Below are 16,975 nucleotides of genomic sequence, written 5' to 3' on the forward strand. Positions count from 1 at the left end.
CCCCGGAGGCCCCTGTGACTCTCAACTCTGCTGCCCTTTCTCCCTCCTCCCCTTTCTTGTCCCAACCCTTCCGATCTCCTGGACTTTTGGGTCTCCTGGGGCCCTAGGGTCCACTCTAGTAGCGCTCGGGAAGGACTGAGGCCCTGGCAGAGGGTGGAGAAGGGGACAGGGGCCGTGGGCTGCTGAGCCTGCAGGGCCAGCCGAAGGAGACATGGGGGAGGCCGGAGGGGACTCACCAGAAAAGGGGGAGGCAGGCCTGGCGGCTCAGGTGCGGCTGGGGGGCACTGTCCTCTGGGGGGCACAGAGGCTGGATGTCATTACAGACACAAGGGGCTGCTGGGGCTGAAACATGAAGACACATGAGGCCGGGTGAGCAGCAGGCCCCCGCAGTGCCTTCCGCAGCCAACCAGCAGACCAGCCCAGCCCCGGCCTTGGCCTCACCCAGGCATCACAGCCAAGGATGTCCCGTCCCCCACGCATGCCCGTCTCTCCCTCTCCAAGGCCCTCCCATCCGGCTCCTGACACACACCTGTGCTCGGCGGGCTGTGTCCTCGGGACCGAGTGGAAGCCGCGGGTCAGAGCCCGGCCGCGTGCCAGGCGGTCTCTGTGCTGGTGAGGAGCGGCAGGCCGCCAGCGCCCTCACGCGTTTAACCGAGGCTCTGCCCTCACTGACTGTGTGCACGTTTCACGGGCTTCTCTGTTGGGTGTTAACTTCTCATGGGTTTGCTTTGTGAGCTTGTTTCTACTGATACCCTATCTGCACGCAACACTCGTTGCAGACGCTTCATTCCCCTGGTCTGTCACCTGTTACTAAGAATTGATTATACTGTTTTTTGACACGTGCTTGAACCTGCTAACCGTCCTTTTACCTTTCTTCGTTTTTATGCTTAGAAAGTTCTCCTTACACCCCCACCTCAAAAAAAATCAGGATTTGTTTTAAATGGAAAATAGTGACAGATCAGGAGACGTGGGTTCGATCTTTGGGTCGGGAAGACCCCTTGGAAAAGGAAATGAAAACCCACTCCAGTCTTCTTGCCTGGGAAATCCCATGGACAGAGGAGCCTGTGGGCTACAGTTCCTGGGGTCGCAAAGAATCAGACGTGACTTAGTGACTTAGCAGTGCCAGCTCCAGGGCAAAGACCCTCGAGGACAGAGTCCCGGCGGCCCCTGGCTCAGGAGGCTCATGTGCTGAACCTCACAGCAGTGCCTCCAGAGTGGCCAGCGCCTCGTGTCTGAGGAGGGCGCTCAGGGTGGGGTCTCCCTCAGCCTCGCCCCAAGGGGCTGCTTCTCACCGCGCTCCCGGCTTCCCGCAGGTTGCGCGCATCCTGGCCCAGGCCTGCCCCTCACTGCCCAGCGGGGCTGTCTGGGCTGCCACTGGGGTTCACGTTCTCCAAGTGCTGGGTCCCCAGCGAGACGCCCCCAGCCTGTGGCCCCGCCTTGAGGCGGAGCACTTGCAGGTGCAGGCAGGGCAGCCCAGCAGGCGGGCCTCCTCACAATGGTTGCCAGGCAACAGGGCTCCTCTCTGGAAGGTGGCAGGCGCAGGCGCGGGGCTGGAGGCAGCCCCGCAGAACTGAGGCGCGATGACGGCCACTCAGAAGCACAACCTCTTCTCGTCAGAACCTCACTACATCCCTGGGTAAGCTCCACAGCCCTGGGGCGGGCCTGGGGTCTCCTGGGCAGCGGAGCACGGCTGGGTCCCTGAGGGGACCCCAGCGCTGGGTCTCCAGGAAGCTGAGGCCAGAGCAGGGGGCTCTTGGGCGGGAGCTGCCTGGGGAGCGGGGTGAGGCCGCGGGCCAGTCAGGAGGGCTGGGGCAGGTTTGCGGGGCCCTGGCCGGCCCGCCCTGCTGGTGCCGCCGTACCAGGTGGCCTGCACGCCTGCAGAGAGCAGAGACTGGGGACGGCGCCACAGCTGGGGGCGCTGGCCTCTCCCTCCAGAGTGCATCCCGCTTTAAAGAAGAGCTGAGCTGGGACAGGCCTGGCGGTCCAGGGGTTAGATGCTCCGCTTCCATCACAGGGAGCAAGGATTCGATCCCTGGCCTGGAAACTAAGACCTTGCATGCCTCGTGCCCCCAAAACATAAAAAAATAAGTTAAAAAAATAAAAAGGAGATGAGCACCTGGAGTGAACTGACGGGCATGGCCTTCAGGCCGCCTTGCTGGGTGTCCCCATGTCAAAAACGAGACGGGGCGTTCTCTGGGGTCCAGCGGTTCAGACTGAGCTTCCACTGCAGAGGCACAGGTTCGATCCCTGGTTGAGGAACTAGGATCCTGCCTGCCATGCAGTGTAACCAAAAATAAACAGAAACGGGCCTCCTCACTGACACACACTCAGGCCACATGCACAAAAAGGCTAGTAAGAACAGAACCAACTCTGGTGACGCTGAAGAGGCCCTGACCTTCAGCCTCAGCCTTGCTTAGCTCGGTGACTAACAAACCTGCATTCACTTGAGCAGTTTTTTTAAGTAGATTTTATTATATATACATATATATGTGTTAATAATTATATCCGGCTGCGCTGGGCCTCTGTGCACGGGCTTTCCCCGGCCGTGGTGAGCAGAGGCCGCTCTTCACAGTGGCGCTTGGCTGCTCAGGGCCATGGTGTCTGGCGCAGCCCAGGCTCTATGTGCACAGGTCTCAGGAGCTGCAGCCGGCAGCCTCCATGGTTGTGGGTGCTACTACCACGGCCTTGGTTGCCTTGTGGGATCTTCCCAGAACAGGGGTTGAGCCCGTGTCCCCTGCACTGTGACACCAGGCAAATTTTAAAAAGAAAATAGCTCACTCTCCCTGCTGTCACACAGGCCACTCCTCGGGGCTGAGCCGTGGCGCCCACGCCACTTCCCCACAGGCCTGAACCTCCCCTAAAAGCAGCGTCCTCCCACACCTTTCCAGTAACCTGCCGGCTCCTCTGTGCCTCAGCCCAAGGCCCAGCCCGTCTCCTCCCTGCGATGCTTTGCGGGGCAGAGCTCCCATCTCTCATCTTTCGGCCCCTTGTTGGAAAATGGCTGGCGGATGGCACGCTGACGGTGGGGAGGACGACGCAGCCCCCCTCCTGCAGGCCAGGCCTGTTCTCGGTGCTTGGCCTGAGCTGCCCGCTCAAGCCCTAGGAGCCCCAGATGGCGGGGCTGCCGTGACCCCGCTCTGCAGGCGGGTGGAGGCTTTCGTCTGCAGCCGGCAGGCCAGACCCACACTTGCTTGTGGGGCCCTGCCTCGCCCTCTTGCCTCTGCAGCTATGCCGGCTTCTACCCGCAGCTGCGCTACCAGGTGGGGGACACGTACGGACGCACCACGGCGCAGCTGCTCACAGACCCCAGCGTGCAGAAGAGCCCCTGCTCCGTGCTGGCCCCCATTGCCAAGCCCAGGTTCATCGAGGACTTCAGCAAGCCCAAGCCACCTTCTGTGCCCTGCCGTGACCTGATCGAGCCCTACATACCCCACTACACTGGTAAGCTGCCTGCACCTCCCCACCCTGGCCCTGCCATGTCCCAGGATGCCCTCCTGCCTGCTGTGGCTCAAGGCTGCCCTGTCCACACAGGTCTGAAGCCCTACGAGAACTTTGAGATGCTGGGCCGGTTCCCACCCCAGGAGGCGGATGCCCAGGGGTCCCTGGGGGGTGAGAATGTATCCAGGCATGTCCCACTGCCTGCAGGCTTCATGCCCTATTCCCCCTACGCCCCCTGCCCTCCGGGCAGGAAGGGGGACTCCAGGGACCTTGGACACCCGGGGCTGCGGCTGTCATTAGGGGAAGAGGCTTGGAAGAGCACCACCCCTGCCTGTGAGGTTCCCGGGCAGTACCAGGTAATTGAGAGACACCCCGGGAACACAGGCACCAGGCCCCACCCCAGCCAGATCTGGGCGGGGGCTGGGGATGACCTGCGCCTCCTCATTTCAGATGTACCACTACAGGAGGGACGAGTCCCCACCCCTTGCCCACTGGCAGGAGACACTCGACGTGGGCAGGTTCCACAGGCTGCCCCAACTGGACCACCCCAACCTGATCCAGCGCAAGTCCATCTCAGGTGCGTGCCCTCCCCACCAAGGCCCCAAGGGCCCAGGGGGAGAGCAAATGAGAAGGTTGCCCCTGGGCCCTTCCCAAGGGTGGGCACTCTGAGGGCCCACTCTTTAGGAAGGGGGAGGAGCCCACACAGACTGCCCTGACACCGCTGGGGGCAAGTGGGGACCTGCAGGGGACCCTGACCTCTTCCCTCCCCAGGTTACGCAGGCTTTGTCCCTCGGTTTGCCTGGGTGATGGGGATGAATTATCGCGATGGGGTCACACAGGCTATGGACGAGTTCGACAAGAGCCAGGTGTGTGGACACCACCCCTGGGTGAGCAAGGCCGTCTCCACCCTCTGGCTTCCCTGGAGAAAGCTCTGCCTGGCCCAAAGAGGCTATCCACGCCCCCATCTCCGCCCCGCCCCAGCCATGTCCTTGTGACTAGGTCTTGGCTCCGAGGTCTGGAGTGTCATGGGGAGGGAAGACCCCTGAGCCACTCACTTCCCAAAATGCCAGCTTTGCACTCCCCGGGGACATTCTGCTCAGAGGTTTCCAGCTGAGGGAGGCAGGACATGGCAGCGCTGACCTGCCTGTTTCCCCAGTTTCTGCTCAGAAATCCCATCTGTGCCCTGGGTGAGAGGCTGCCCAAAACCCACTGGCCCAACACCACCATCTACAGAAGCCAAGGCCTGATACCTTTCTACATGGGCTTCATACCATGTGAGTGCCGTGGGCTCCTCTTGGAAGACATGGCGACAGGCCACTGTGGGGCGGCCCCTCTTAGCCAGGCTGAACCTCAGGCAAGGTTCCCTTGGGACAGGACGACCCAAAATGACCCAAAGTTCCCTCAGTGTCCCCACTCCCCCAGTGCGGAAGGGGCTCACCGACAGCCCTGACTGAAAGCCAAGAGGCCAAGTGCCTCCAGACCACACTGGCCTCCTGGGGGTTTCCTGTGCACAGGCTGGGCCCACCTCCAGGAGGCAGCCCCGAGCTCCCAAGCCTGCATGTTTGCAGGCCCCTGGCCCCTGCAGCAGCCCCGCGTGTTCCCTGTGCATGCAGTGAGCCTAGGGGCTCAGCGGCAGCGTTGCCCCTCACAGCCATGCAGGACAACTATGCACTGACCTTCGGCAACAGCACTCGCAAGGCCTATCAGAAAGAACTGGAGAGGCGCAGCCAGACACTATGAAAACGCTTTAATGGTGGTGGCTGTACAGCACGTGATGTCAACAGAAAAGAACACACACACAGTGAGACAGACTATCAGAACGGGCTGTGAGTGAATAAAGAGTTCCCACGGCCTCGGCCTTCCGGCTCCGGCAGCTCTAGGCCACCTCCTCCTCCGCCTCCTCCTCAAACTCGCCCTCCTCCTCGGCCGTAGCGTCCTGGTACTGCTGGTACTCGGACACCAGGTCGTTCATGTTGCTCTCGGCCTCCGTGAACTCCATCTCATCCATGCCCTCGCCCGTGTACCAGTGCAGGAAGGCCTTGCGCCGGAACATGGCCGTGAACTGCTCCGAGATGCGCTTGAACAGCTCCTGGATGGCTGTGCTGTTGCCGATGAAGGTGGCCGACATCTTCAGGCCACGGGGCGGGATGTCGCACACGGCCGTCTTCACGTTGTTGGGGATCCACTCCACGAAGTAGCTGCTGTTCTTGTTCTGCACGTTGAGCATCTGCTCGTCCACCTCCTTCATGGACATGCGGCCTCGGAAGACAGCGGCCACGGTCAGGTAGCGGCCGTGGCGCGGGTCGCAGGCGGCCATCATGTTCTTGGCATCGAACATCTGCTGGGTGAGCTCGGGCACCGTCAGCGCCCGGTACTGCTGGCTGCCCCGGCTGGTTAGCGGGGCAAAGCCGGGCATGAAGAAGTGCAGGCGGGGGAAGGGAACCATGTTCACGGCCAGCTTCCGCAGGTCAGCGTTGAGCTGGCCCGGGAAGCGCAGGCAGGTGGTGACCCCACTCATGGTGGCCGACACCAGGTGGTTCAGGTCCCCGTAGGTGGGAGTGGTCAGCTTCAGGGTGCGGAAGCAGATGTCGTACAGCGCCTCGTTATCAATGCAGTAGGTCTCATCTGTGTTCTCCACCAGCTGGTGGACTGAGAGGGTGGCGTTGTAGGGCTCCACGACAGTGTCCGACACCTTGGGCGAGGGCACCACGCTGAAGGTGTTCATGATCCTGTCTGGATACTCCTCCCGAATCTTGCTGATGAGAAGGGTGCCCATCCCAGACCCAGTCCCCCCACCCAAGGAGTGGGTCAGCTGGAAGCCCTGCAGGCAGTCACAGCTCTCCGCCTCCTTTCTCACGACATCCAGCACCGAGTCCACGAGCTCCGCACCTTCCGTGTAGTGCCCCTTGGCCCAGTTGTTCCCAGCACCACTCTGACCTGCAAGAGAGGACAGCCAGTTGCTCTTCTGCTAGGCATGTGGTCACCACTGATCATTCGTGCCAGAAAGGCCAAGTGGCACAGTATGAGATGACACACAAAACCCACCCTGCAGGTACAGCAGATGGACCCCCAAACTGACACAACGACGCACCCAACGGAACGTCAAGGCGTCAAGCTAACGTGGGTAAACAAGCCAGCCCCTCCCGCGGGCAGCCTCTGCCAACTCCCAAGAGCAGCGGAGCTGCCACTGCCTTCAGCTCAGCCTTCCCGGCAGGGAGATTACATCTGCCTGCTCCTTCCCGGCAGGGAGACAGCTGGGCCTTCTCGGCAAAGCCGCTTTAGGTGAAAGGATTGAATAACTCTAGAAGGGAGAGCGTCCTGGAACCCAGCTTCTACTGAGAATACAGAATGGATCAGGACCACGGCTCTGCGAGTCCTGAAGATGGCGATCTTGGGCACCCCCTGACCTTTGCGCCGCCCTGGCTATCAGCCGCCACCCACACCGATCTGCGGCTCACCGAAAACGAAGTTGTCTGGCCTGAAGATCTGCCCGAAAGGCCCCGAGCGCACAGAGTCCATGGTGCCCGGTTCCAGGTCCACGAGCACGGCGCGGGGCACATACTTGCCACCTGGGGGGCGGGAGAGCGTCAGCGAGGGGAGGGCCGCGGGGCGGCACGGGGGGTGGGGAAGAGGCGCGGGGTCTCACCGGTGGCCTCGTTGTAGTACACGTTGATTCGCTCCAGCTGCAAGTCGCTGTCCCCGTGGTAGGTGCCGGTAGGATCAATGCCATGCTCGTCGCTGATCACCTCCCAAAACTGCGGGAGACGCGGGCGGGCCGGTCCCAGGCTGAGTCACGCCGGAGGTGCCCGGAGCCGACCCCGCCCCGGGCGGCGCGGCCCAGCCCTCCCTTCCCCCGCCGCCCGGCCGTCCCCACGGACCCCAGCCGCGGCCCGCTGCCCCGACCCCGGTTACGGCACCGCGAGGGGCCGCAATGCGGGGGCGCCGCCCGCCGGATGCCGCCATCTTTCCCGCCGCCAGCCCGCCCCGCCCGGAGGACCCGCGTCGGCCCAGACGTCCCCGCTCACCTTGGCGCCGATCTGGTTACCGCATTGGCCAGCCTGCAGGTGTACGATCTCCCTCATGGCGGCGGCGGCGGCGGCGGCGGCGGCGGCGGCAGCGGGGGCGGCTGCGGAGGAAAGACCCGAAAGAAAACCGGAACGCGGACGCGCAGACTGCTACAACCGACGCTGCGCCGGCGCTTATATACCCGCCGCGCCCGCCCCCGCCAGCCTCTTATTGGACGTCCAGAGCGAGGCTCGCAGGCGACCTCGTTTTATTGGCTGTGGCCCCGTCAATCGGGCAGCCCAGGGCCCGCCTTCCCGACGCCGCTCGCCGTTTATTGGTCCGTCCGGGCCTCTGCGCTCCCTATCCAAGTCACCCCCCTCGCTCTGCGGTGTTCTGACCATTGGCTGTTTCAAATGATTGATTTGTGCTCCCATTGGCCGGCTCCGCAGAGCACGCCGACAGCCTGCCGCTATTGGCTGGCGGGGCCGGCGTCCTGGTAACCGCCGCAGTGCCGCGGGGACCGGCCCGGGCGGGGCGCTGCGGGGGCCGGCGGAGCCCGGGGCGCGCCCCGAGGCCCTCGCACCAGCCCGGGCCTCGCCGTGCGCCTTTTCGAGGGCGGCCGAGCTCATCTTGCGGAGGAGGGGCGCGGGGCCGTTCACACGGACGCCCTGGGGGATCGGGGGCCGAGGGGCGGCGGCGCCGGGCCCGCCCCTGAGCTGTGGAGGCCTTGGGGGCCGCCTGCCCCCTCCTCGGTCCTCAGGCCCGCACGGCTCGTGGGCAGGTGGGCGAGCGCGTGGGGCCGCGGCGCCGGGCCGGAGAGAGGTGGGCGCGGGGCGGGCGGGGCAGGACGGGGCCCTGCCCGGCAGCGGCTTGCGGCTTGTTGTGGAGACCGCGCTGGCCTGGCGCCCGTTGCCTTGGTGCCTTGGCCCCAGGAGCGCACGGAGCTGCGTGGAGACACGAGGGCCGCGCCCAGGCCTCTGGGCAAACACAGATCGGTACACCTGGCTGAACAAATGCTTGTACTTTTCCTTGAATTTAGTTTGCAGAAAAAAAAAAAAATTTATGAAAACAAAAACAAAAAAACAGTAAAGTTGCATGTAGTCACACTTTTAATCAATCATTTTAAAAACAGTACCCTTGCATTATATTTTCGTAATGTCCGCATGGACAGTCTCTCTCGTTGTGATGACGGGTCCTGTCTAGATTCTGGTTTTCTCAATGAGGTTCTTACCCTCCTTTGCTCCCCAGCCCATGGATGTTGTGGGCAATACCTGGTCATTTCTACCTAGAGAGATTGTGCTTGCTCTTCACCGTGTACTTCATGACACTGCCGTTTCCTGGCGTGCTGCAGCGTTAGGGCACTTCACCGTATGGTTAATCTGTGATGAAATTGTTGGGAAGTAGCACACTGGCATAGGGATGAGTCTTTCCGTACCCTGAGAGTGGTCTGCAGCTGCAGTCCTGAACCTGACCTGGAGGGTGAGTCAGCATGTCAAAGTAATAGTCCTGGAAGGGCCCAGGAGACCAGCCCCTTCCCCCACACCAGTCCCGGAAGGTGAGCCTGGCTGGTGCTGGCCACAGGCAATGGCATGTCGGGTGTGCCGGGTCCCTGCCTGGCATCTAGGGTTCTCACAGTGCCCTGCAAAGTAGCTTAGCTGCCCAAGCAGGCCTGCGAGGCCCTGACACTGCAGCAGGGAGGCTCCAGGGTCTTGCAGCACTGAGTTGTCACAAATCAGCGAGAAAGGGAGAAGCTCAGGCTTGGCTCCAAGTGAGCCAGTGAGTTGGGGCACTTTGAAATGTTTGTCAGAGCCTTCGCTCCTCGCCCCCCACCATGGGCTGAGATCCCCACGGGCAGAAGTCTCTGCTTCCTGTGAGTAGTGCCCTCAGGGCCGGGAGTTCAGCGTGGCACCTCTACCTTACAGATAACAGTTGTGTCACCCACCCAGGTGCGAGCCCCAGGGACCCTCGTGGCAGCAGGTTGTCCACCTTGCCCTTCTGAAGTGAACACTGGCTGGGAACAAGGCAGCAGGCCTCCCTGAGGCCCTCGGCCAAGGACCACAGTTGGCACTGCTGCACAGGGCCAGTGGCGGGGGAGGCCCTGCAGGTCCCCACCCTTAACCAAGGGTGTTCCTGCCGCAGGGTGGAGGTGGGCTCCTGTGAGCCACCGGGCCCAGGCTCGGGGGAGGTCCACATCCAGCGGGACACAGGGCAGAGTGGGCGGCGGCTGCGGGATGGCCGGGCGCCTGGCCCTCCTGCCTGAGCCTGCAGCTGTTGAAGGCGTCCTCAACGACAGCTCTGTTTACCCCGTGGCCATGGTCCCAGCGGGAGGCTGCATTACCGCCAGGCGGGAGCAGCAGGCAGACAGTGGTTCACGGCCTCAAAGGACCCAGGAGCCAGCCTTTGTGGGCGGCCTCACCCGCCCCCGGAAGGAGAGGTGCAGGCACTGGGTACTTGCTTCCCCCGCTCACTGCCTCCCCACCACGGGGAGGGGGAACCCCCCACTTTGTCCCTGGGGAAACAGCCAGGCCCAGCCCCTCCTCAGGGACTTCCATGGGAGTCTGGCTGATGTCAGAAGGGCAGGTGTATCCTGAGGTCACAAAAGTGGGGGGAAGCCAAAAACGGGTACATGGGCCTGTCCCAGGGGTCTTGTTCCCACGAGGCCCCTTGTGGGTCTCAGAGCAGGTGGTTAGCTCCTCCGGAGGCCAGGGTGAGCCCCAGGCTCAGGAGATCTAGAAGCTTGTTGGGAGGACAGGAGACATGGGGGCGCTGAGAGGGACTGGGGGACACGGGAGGGGGCTCTGTGAGAACCCGAGAACGAGCGAGAGGGCGCCGTTGGGGACAGTAATTGGTTCTGGGGTCCCGTCTCATCTTCCTGACTTCACACCTGTCCCCCCATCGGGTTTGGCTAGGCACACCTGGGGGGCTGGGAAGGAAGGTGGCCCCCATCTTCGGGGCAGCATCCCTGGATCAGAAAGTGGTCACTGGTCACAGCTGCAAACCGAGAAACCAGGCAACACCCCCCCACCCCCAGCCCTCCCCGGATCCAAGCTGCCCAGCGGTGTGCACGTCGGCACCCCAAGGTGCCCGAGTTCTGGGGAAGAGACTGGATCCGCCAACGCTCTCTTCTCAGGGCTGTGGCAGCACAGGGTCCGGCTGGTGTTGGGGGCAGCCCTGAACCAGAGGGGTGTCCGGTTACCAGCGCCGGGCTCCAGACAAAAGCCTTCCTATGTGGAAACCAGCGGCACAGCCAGGAGGGGCAGGGGCGGGGTGGGTTGGGGGGGCTGGAGGAGGGGGAGGGGAGCCACCCCCGGGTGGGCACCTGGCCCAGAGATGTTTTACTTAGGTGCGGCCTCCAGGGGCGAGCTGCGCCGGGCCTGGCAGACAGGACCCACTCCCTGGGGTGGGGGCACTGAGCACCTGCTCTGCCCAGGACGGCGGGTGGCGCCCCTGGCCGCCCCGGTGCAGGCCGGCGGACATGGGTAACAGCGCACCGGTCCGCCGGCGCCGCGCCGCGGGAGGAGAGCGGGGACGCGGGGGAGCGGGGCGCCTCGGAGCCACCCGGTCCTCACCCGTGCCCGCCCCACTCCGCGACGCACCTGCGGAATTCGGGGCCCCGCAGCGGCCACGTGACGCCCTCCGGGCCGACGGCCGACAGGGGCTGCAGGGCGCCAGAGCGGCCCGCGCGTCCGCCCTCCCTCCCTGCACCACAGGGAAGGCCTTGGCCGCGTCCAGCCTCCCTGGACCCCGAGCTTCTTGCTGCGGGGAGTCTCCACGCTTCGGATCCGCCGCACTCAGGACCTTCTGCTGCCGGCGGCCGCGGAGAGAGAGTCACAGCTCGGGCTTCGGTTGTTTGGCCGCACCTCCGGGGACTTCCAGCTCCTACTCGGGCTCGGCGCTGGCCCCCGAGTGTCCGCTGGGGGGCGGCAAAGGCACTGCCCCACCCCCAGCGCCTTACCGGGCAGAGGAGGGGGTGAGGGAAAGTTTAGGGTCGAAGAGGGGGTGGGGGAAGTTGGGGGTCGAGAGGGGCCCTTCCTCTGCAGCCCGGGATTGGGGAGAGAAGACCGCCTACACCTGGGTACAGGCTTTTTTTATTTGCAAAGGCGACCCAGGTGACTCAAGTCCGCAGCTACTGGAAGCCCCCAGGGCCGTCAGAGGTCAATGGGGCGGGGGAACTACGTCCACCCTTCACAACTGTTGGGACGCCAGAACCTGGGGGTTCTCGTAGCAGTGGGCCTCCTTGGCCGCAGCCTGAGGGGGGCTGCAGGCCTTGCAGGGGCAGCAGCGTCTCACCAGGCGGTCCCAGGGCTCCAGAGAGCGGAGCCAGAGGGGCAGCCAGGCCCAGGAGCGCAGGCGGCGGGGCAGCCAGGCGGGCCGGTGCCGCTGCAGGACGTTGACCAGGGCGACGAGGAGTGCCAGCACTAGCAGGGTCCCCCCGACCGCGGCCAGCACTGCGGCCCCCGCCAGGGAGAGCCCAAAGGCGGCCAGCGGCAGCAGCAGGAAGCAGAGCAGCAGGTAGGCAATAGCCACCCAGCGGTAGCTGGCGGTCAGGTTCCCAAAGTGCTTGGCCAGCGGGACGGGCAGCCGGAGGATGGGCACCACGAACCACAGCAGGATGCCCGCCAGGTTGAAGAAGAAGTGGATGAGAGCAACCTGGAGGGAGGGAGGGAGAGCAGGCGGGACTCAGGAGCCTGGGCTCCGTGGGGGGCACGCCCCTCCCCGTCCTGGCAGGAAGGGGAGGCGCCCAGGTCTGCCTGAGACGCCGCCTGGGAGGGCGAATTCTGGCCAGCTGTAGTGGGCACGCTGTTCCCACACCCCACAGTGCCCTGAGGGTCAGGAGCCTAGTTCGGCGTCGCCATGTGGTAACTGCGTCTCGGATGGGCCTGTGGATTCCACTTTCCCCTGAGCTGGCTTCGCTTGTCAATGGTTCATCCACAGCAACCCCACTCATGCTCGTCCCTCAGTGGGCTTAGCCACCCAGCCCCAGGTTCTGGCCTGGCTCCTGCAAGGAGGAGTTGCAGGGCTACACGTGGAGGGAACACAACTCTCTCCAGGGGCTGCTGGAGAAGTCGAGGAGTCGCTGTGGTGGGTGCAGCCTGGAGGACTTCCTGGAGGAGGGGAATTAGGGCCCTGCACTGGGAGGTTCTAAATGGACAGAGATAGAGCCGAGGCAAGAGAGCAGGTGGAGTTGGGGAGAGCTGGGATCCATCTCTTCTTGTGGGCAGCAGTCAGTGAGATCCAGGCTTTCCAGAGCTGCACCTATTAGGCCGCTGGGAGGCAGTGGGGCCCAGAGGGCAATCTGGAGAGAATCAGGGGGACGGAGTGGGACTGGGCGTGGGGCTCAGAGCTGGGGGGCTGGCGGGAAGCGTCCTGGAGGCAGAACTGGGACTGGGTAGGAGCGCAGGAGGGAGATGGGGAGCCGTCCAAGTGGGGACCTATGCCGTTTAGGCCGCTGGGGATGGGGGGCATCCCAGAGGTGGTGAGATGGAGGGGCTTGAGGCCACAGCGGTCCCTCAGGAGCAACGCCAGCCGAAACCGGGAGGAAGGCCTGGGGCTACAGGGTCCTGGAAATGATGAGGCAGTAGGGGAAGAGGGGAAGGCCTGGGACCCGGAGAAGTCCCACAGGGCCCTTGGGGTCCCAGGAGGTGAGGCTGTGGGCTTGAGTGGGCAGCCAGAGGTGGAGTCCAGGAGAGCCAGGGCCTGAGGCCCCAGGACACACGTCCCACCGCCAGCCTACAGGACCGGACAGGAGGGGGACTAACCCAGAGCGGAAGCCCCAGGCCCGTGTTGGCAGTGGAGGGGCCTGCAGGCCAGGGAGGGTGCGGGAGGGTGGTACCTGGACGGCGCTGAGGAGCATGTCCGAGGGGCTGGCCAGAGCCGCCAGCAGGGCCGTGGTGGTGGTGCCAATGTTGGAGCCCAGGAAGAGAGGGTACGCTCGCTCCAGGCTGACCACCCCAACCCCTGGGGGAGCCGGGGGTCATCACGGGCCCTGAGCCCACCCCCGACCCCGCCGGGGAAGAGAGGGTACCCTCGCTCCAGGCTGACCATCCCGACCCCTGAGGGAGCCGGGGGTCATCACGGGCCCTGAGCCCACCCCCCAGGTGCCGATGGCTCTGCTCACCAATGAGCGGCACGATGGCCGCGGTGAAGACGCTGCTGCTCTGGAGCACGAAGGTCAGGCCGGCGCCCACGAGGATGGCCAGGTAGCCACTGAGCCAGCCAAACGGGCGGGGGAAGTCTGCGCAGCGACAGCCGGTGAGCCCTAGCCCCGCTTCCCCGCCCCCACCCCGCGGCGGCCCCGCGTCCCGCCGCCCGCACCGGCGTTAATGACCGTCCGCACGGCCTGGGCGACGCGGCCCCGCAGAGTGGAGTTGAGCAGCTTGACGATGAGGACGAGGCAGGAGCAAAGCACGAGCAGGGAGGCGGCCAGCAGGATGAGGCCCACGGCCAGGTCCGTGAGTGCCGTGCCGGCGAACAGGTGGCGGCCTGGGGCAGGGCGGGGGCTGGTGAGCCGCGGCCCGCGCGGGGCGGCGGGCACGCGCGGGGCGGGGGCGCGCCGGGGCTGGGCGGGGGCGCGCGCGGGGCGGCGGGGCGGGGGCGCGCGGGGCGGGCGGGGGCGCGCGCGGGGCGGCGGGGCGGGGGCGCGCGGGGGGGGCGGGGGCGCGCGGGGGGGGGCGGGGGCGCGCGGGGCCGGGCCTCACAGGGCAGGGGTTCCTCAGACGCAGAGTCGTTCGTCCCAAGGCAGGGGCCCCCCGCCGCCGCTCCGCAGTGGCTGCTGTTCCCCGCAGTCTGGGAAGGCAAGGCGGTGGGGCTCAGGACGGGCTCAGAGTAGGCGGGGCGGGATAATTCAGCGGGTCCGGGATCAGAGGTTCAGGGATCAACTCCCTGGTCAGCTCACCATCTGCTCCCTGGTGCCGCACCATCGCTTAATGAGGCTCCGGTTGGTGGCATTGCCCGTGGCGCTGCCCGTAAGGACATCAGCGTCTAGCTGGGGACAGAGGATCCGGGTCTGGCGTTGGTTCTTCAGGACTGGCCTGGGGCTTGGAGGACTGCAGCCAGGTCCACCGTGCTGGACCCCTCTCTTGCCCCACCTGACCCCAGGCCCAGACCCGTCTCCCCAGCAAAGACCTCCCAGCCAGGCCCTGGCCTGTGGGTCCTGCCAGAAAGGAACCAGCAGCCTCACCTGCACGATGAGATGTGTGAGTGGCCGGGTCAGCACCTTGAGGATGTCGGGCGCGTGCCCCCCGGGCTGCAGGCTGGCGGCGCCCAGGATCAGCGCACTGAGCCTCTCCAGGGGGCCCGCGGCACTCTCCAGCGGCAGCAGGACCAGCGCCGTGAGCCAGTTGAAGATGCCGTGCACGGCTGAGCCGCCGAAGGCCCTGGAGTCACACGGAGGCAGCTGGGTGCTGGTCTCGGCCACCACCCGGACCGTCGCCCCGGCCCCTGCCTGCCCCTTACCCCGCTCACCTCCGAAACTCATCCCGGTCTCCCGACTGTGCCATCGAGACCAGGGTGCTGGTGATGGATGTGCCCACGTTGACACCCATGATGATGGGCACAGAGGCCCGGACGGTCAGCACTGTGGGGGCGCTGCGTCAGCCAGCCGCCCCCAGCCCCCCACCATCCCAGGGGGGAGGGGCACTCACGCTTGGAGGCCACCATGCTGACCACGATGGAGGAGGACGTGCTGGAGCTCTGCACCAGGACCGTGACCAGCACGCCAATGACCAGCCCAGCCACAGGGTTGGACAGCGCCACGTCATCCTTGAAGATGTCTCCGGTTACTTTGCCTGCGCCCGGGAGACGTGTCCTGAGGCTGGGGAGGCCGGGCTGGCCCCAGCCCGCAGCCACCTGAGGGTCACTCACTGCCTAGCAGCTGGAAGGCAGAGCTGAGGATGTCCAGGGAGCAGATGAAGAGGTAGAGGCCGCCCAGCAGCCCGCAGGCCTTGAGGAAGCTGACGAGCACCCGTAGCGCCCTGCCGGCCGCGCTGAGCTCTGAGGATACAGGGCAGGGTGGTCATTGGTGGGTCCCGCCCTCCTGTGCACTCCTCCCAGGCCCGTTCCTTTTCTCCCCTTTCCCAGGGCAGGGCCTCGATCCCCCTTCTCTGTCCCGTGGCAGAATGTTCAGGCCGACAGCCCTCTGCAGTCTCCTGGGAGCCTAATTGCCCACAGGATGGAGGAGAAGGGCCAGTGTAGTGGGCAGCAGTCCCGCTGAAGGACCGGGCGCCCTGGTTGGGGTCTGCGGTGCGTTTCCATGTGGCCTGTTGGAGCAAAGCCTCTCCTTGCTTTCTCCCCAAGAACCCTCTCCAGACTCACACCTGGCGAGCTGGAGCTGCGTTGAACCAGCTACCCAGTATCTCCAGACCTACCTTTCCAGGACTGGCTGGTGTCCTTCAGCTGAGGGAGAGCCCAGGGGTCCATGTCTTCCAGGATGGAGGCAGAACCAGAGATCCCTGCAGGGGTCGGGGTCAGCTAGGGCCAGGGACCTAGCTGTTTCCTGGACGCCTTCAGGTCGGGGGGGTGCCCGCAGCACAGGGGCTTGGGATGAGGGACGGGAGTGGGAAGGAGGGGTCTGGCCCGTGGGCTCTCCTGGGGACTGGCTGGTACCCTCTCCCAGTTTCCCCAGTGCGATGGGTCAGGGGCCAGGTGGGTGAGCAGAGACACCGGTAGAGGTTGGGACCCTGGGTCTCTGGTACCTGCATTTCCGAGCCTCTGGTCCACCAGGTCAACTGTGTCCAGAGGGGCGGGAGGGGCCGGGCCACCGGTGAGGGGATGCGGCATGGATTTCAGGTGGGAACAGACCCAGGCCCAAACCCAGATCTGCCAGGGAGAAGGGCAGTTCACACTGCCCCCTGCCCACCAGCCCTTGGGGTGCCCTGGCCCAAGACCTTCCCACCGTCACCCCTTCCCACCTGCTGTTGGCCTCAGTGGTCTCCCCCTTCCTATGTCCGCAGGGGGATGGCTACAGTGACCCCAGGTGGCTGTCAGGCGAGCTCAGTCTGGTTTGGGGGGACAGAGTGGAGGGAGCCCTGGCTGCTGGTTCTGGCTGGAGGAAGGGCTGGTGGGTGACCCAGGGTGCTAGGGTGTAGCCGGAAGTGGTCGGGACTCCGGGGCGTCTCCTATTGGGTGTCACAGAGGCCACCGCAGACAGTCACAGCTTAGACTTTGGCATTTGGTACCAAACAGCAACGTCTCCACTTGATAAGGGCCCACTCCCAGTGATGGGGAGCAGGACAAGGGGCTTGACGCCCCACCCCGCCTCAAGGCTCCTTCCTCAGCCTGCTGGGCCTGGAGCCCCCAGGGCCTGGGGCCTGGGGAGCCTGTGGTAACCCCTCCCTCTGGCTGCCCCCAAGTGGATCTCTCAACCTCAGCTGCTGGAGAGTGAAGTGGGTGCTAAGCCCTGGGCCTGGAGGTCACCCAGCCCTGATCCCAGTGTCCTGGGCCCCCGCCTGGTTCTAGAAGCTCCTACCTGTGTGGGCAGTGAGGGGCACCTTCGGGGAGGAGACACGGGCCAAGAGCAGCTACAGGTCAAAGA

General features: G+C 65.0%; 3 protein-coding genes across 3 annotated transcripts; 1 reads left to right on the forward strand and 2 right to left on the reverse strand.

Moving 5' to 3' along the window:
- The first annotated feature begins 1,580 nt into the window (after positions 1 to 1,580).
- CIMIP2A (ciliary microtubule inner protein 2A) lies at positions 1,581 to 5,178 on the forward strand. Its single transcript, XM_055400430.1, has 7 exons — positions 1,581 to 1,636; positions 3,227 to 3,441; positions 3,532 to 3,794; positions 3,889 to 4,015; positions 4,210 to 4,304; positions 4,595 to 4,712; positions 5,090 to 5,178. The coding sequence occupies exons 1-7, from the start codon at positions 1,581 to 1,583 to the stop codon at positions 5,176 to 5,178; spliced, it is 963 nt and encodes a 320-aa protein (XP_055256405.1).
- TUBB4B (tubulin beta 4B class IVb) lies at positions 5,169 to 7,626 on the reverse strand. Its single transcript, XM_055400429.2, has 4 exons — positions 7,464 to 7,626; positions 7,085 to 7,193; positions 6,897 to 7,007; positions 5,169 to 6,375 (listed from the first exon to the last, which is right to left on the reverse strand). Exons 1-4 carry the CDS (start codon positions 7,518 to 7,520, stop codon positions 5,315 to 5,317), a joined length of 1,338 nt encoding a protein of 445 aa, XP_055256404.1. The 5' UTR covers positions 7,521 to 7,626; the 3' UTR covers positions 5,169 to 5,314.
- Positions 7,627 to 10,749: 3,123 nt separating this feature from the next.
- On the reverse strand, positions 10,750 to 16,436 carry SLC34A3 (solute carrier family 34 member 3). Its single transcript, XM_055399365.2, has 13 exons — positions 16,353 to 16,436; positions 16,137 to 16,260; positions 15,810 to 15,893; positions 15,307 to 15,435; positions 15,087 to 15,230; positions 14,908 to 15,019; positions 14,624 to 14,819; positions 14,339 to 14,428; positions 14,142 to 14,229; positions 13,759 to 13,926; positions 13,562 to 13,678; positions 13,277 to 13,401; positions 10,750 to 12,093 (listed from the first exon to the last, which is right to left on the reverse strand). The coding sequence occupies exons 2-13, from the start codon at positions 16,219 to 16,221 to the stop codon at positions 11,629 to 11,631; spliced, it is 1,803 nt and encodes a 600-aa protein (XP_055255340.2). The 5' UTR covers positions 16,222 to 16,260; positions 16,353 to 16,436; the 3' UTR covers positions 10,750 to 11,628.
- Positions 16,437 to 16,975: the final 539 nt, after the last annotated feature.

Source organism: Moschus berezovskii, chromosome 11 (assembly GCF_049115385.1).
Source record: "Moschus berezovskii isolate FMDL1 chromosome 11, NW_MosBer_1.0, whole genome shotgun sequence".
Lineage (NCBI taxonomy): Eukaryota > Metazoa > Chordata > Mammalia > Artiodactyla > Moschidae > Moschus > Moschus berezovskii.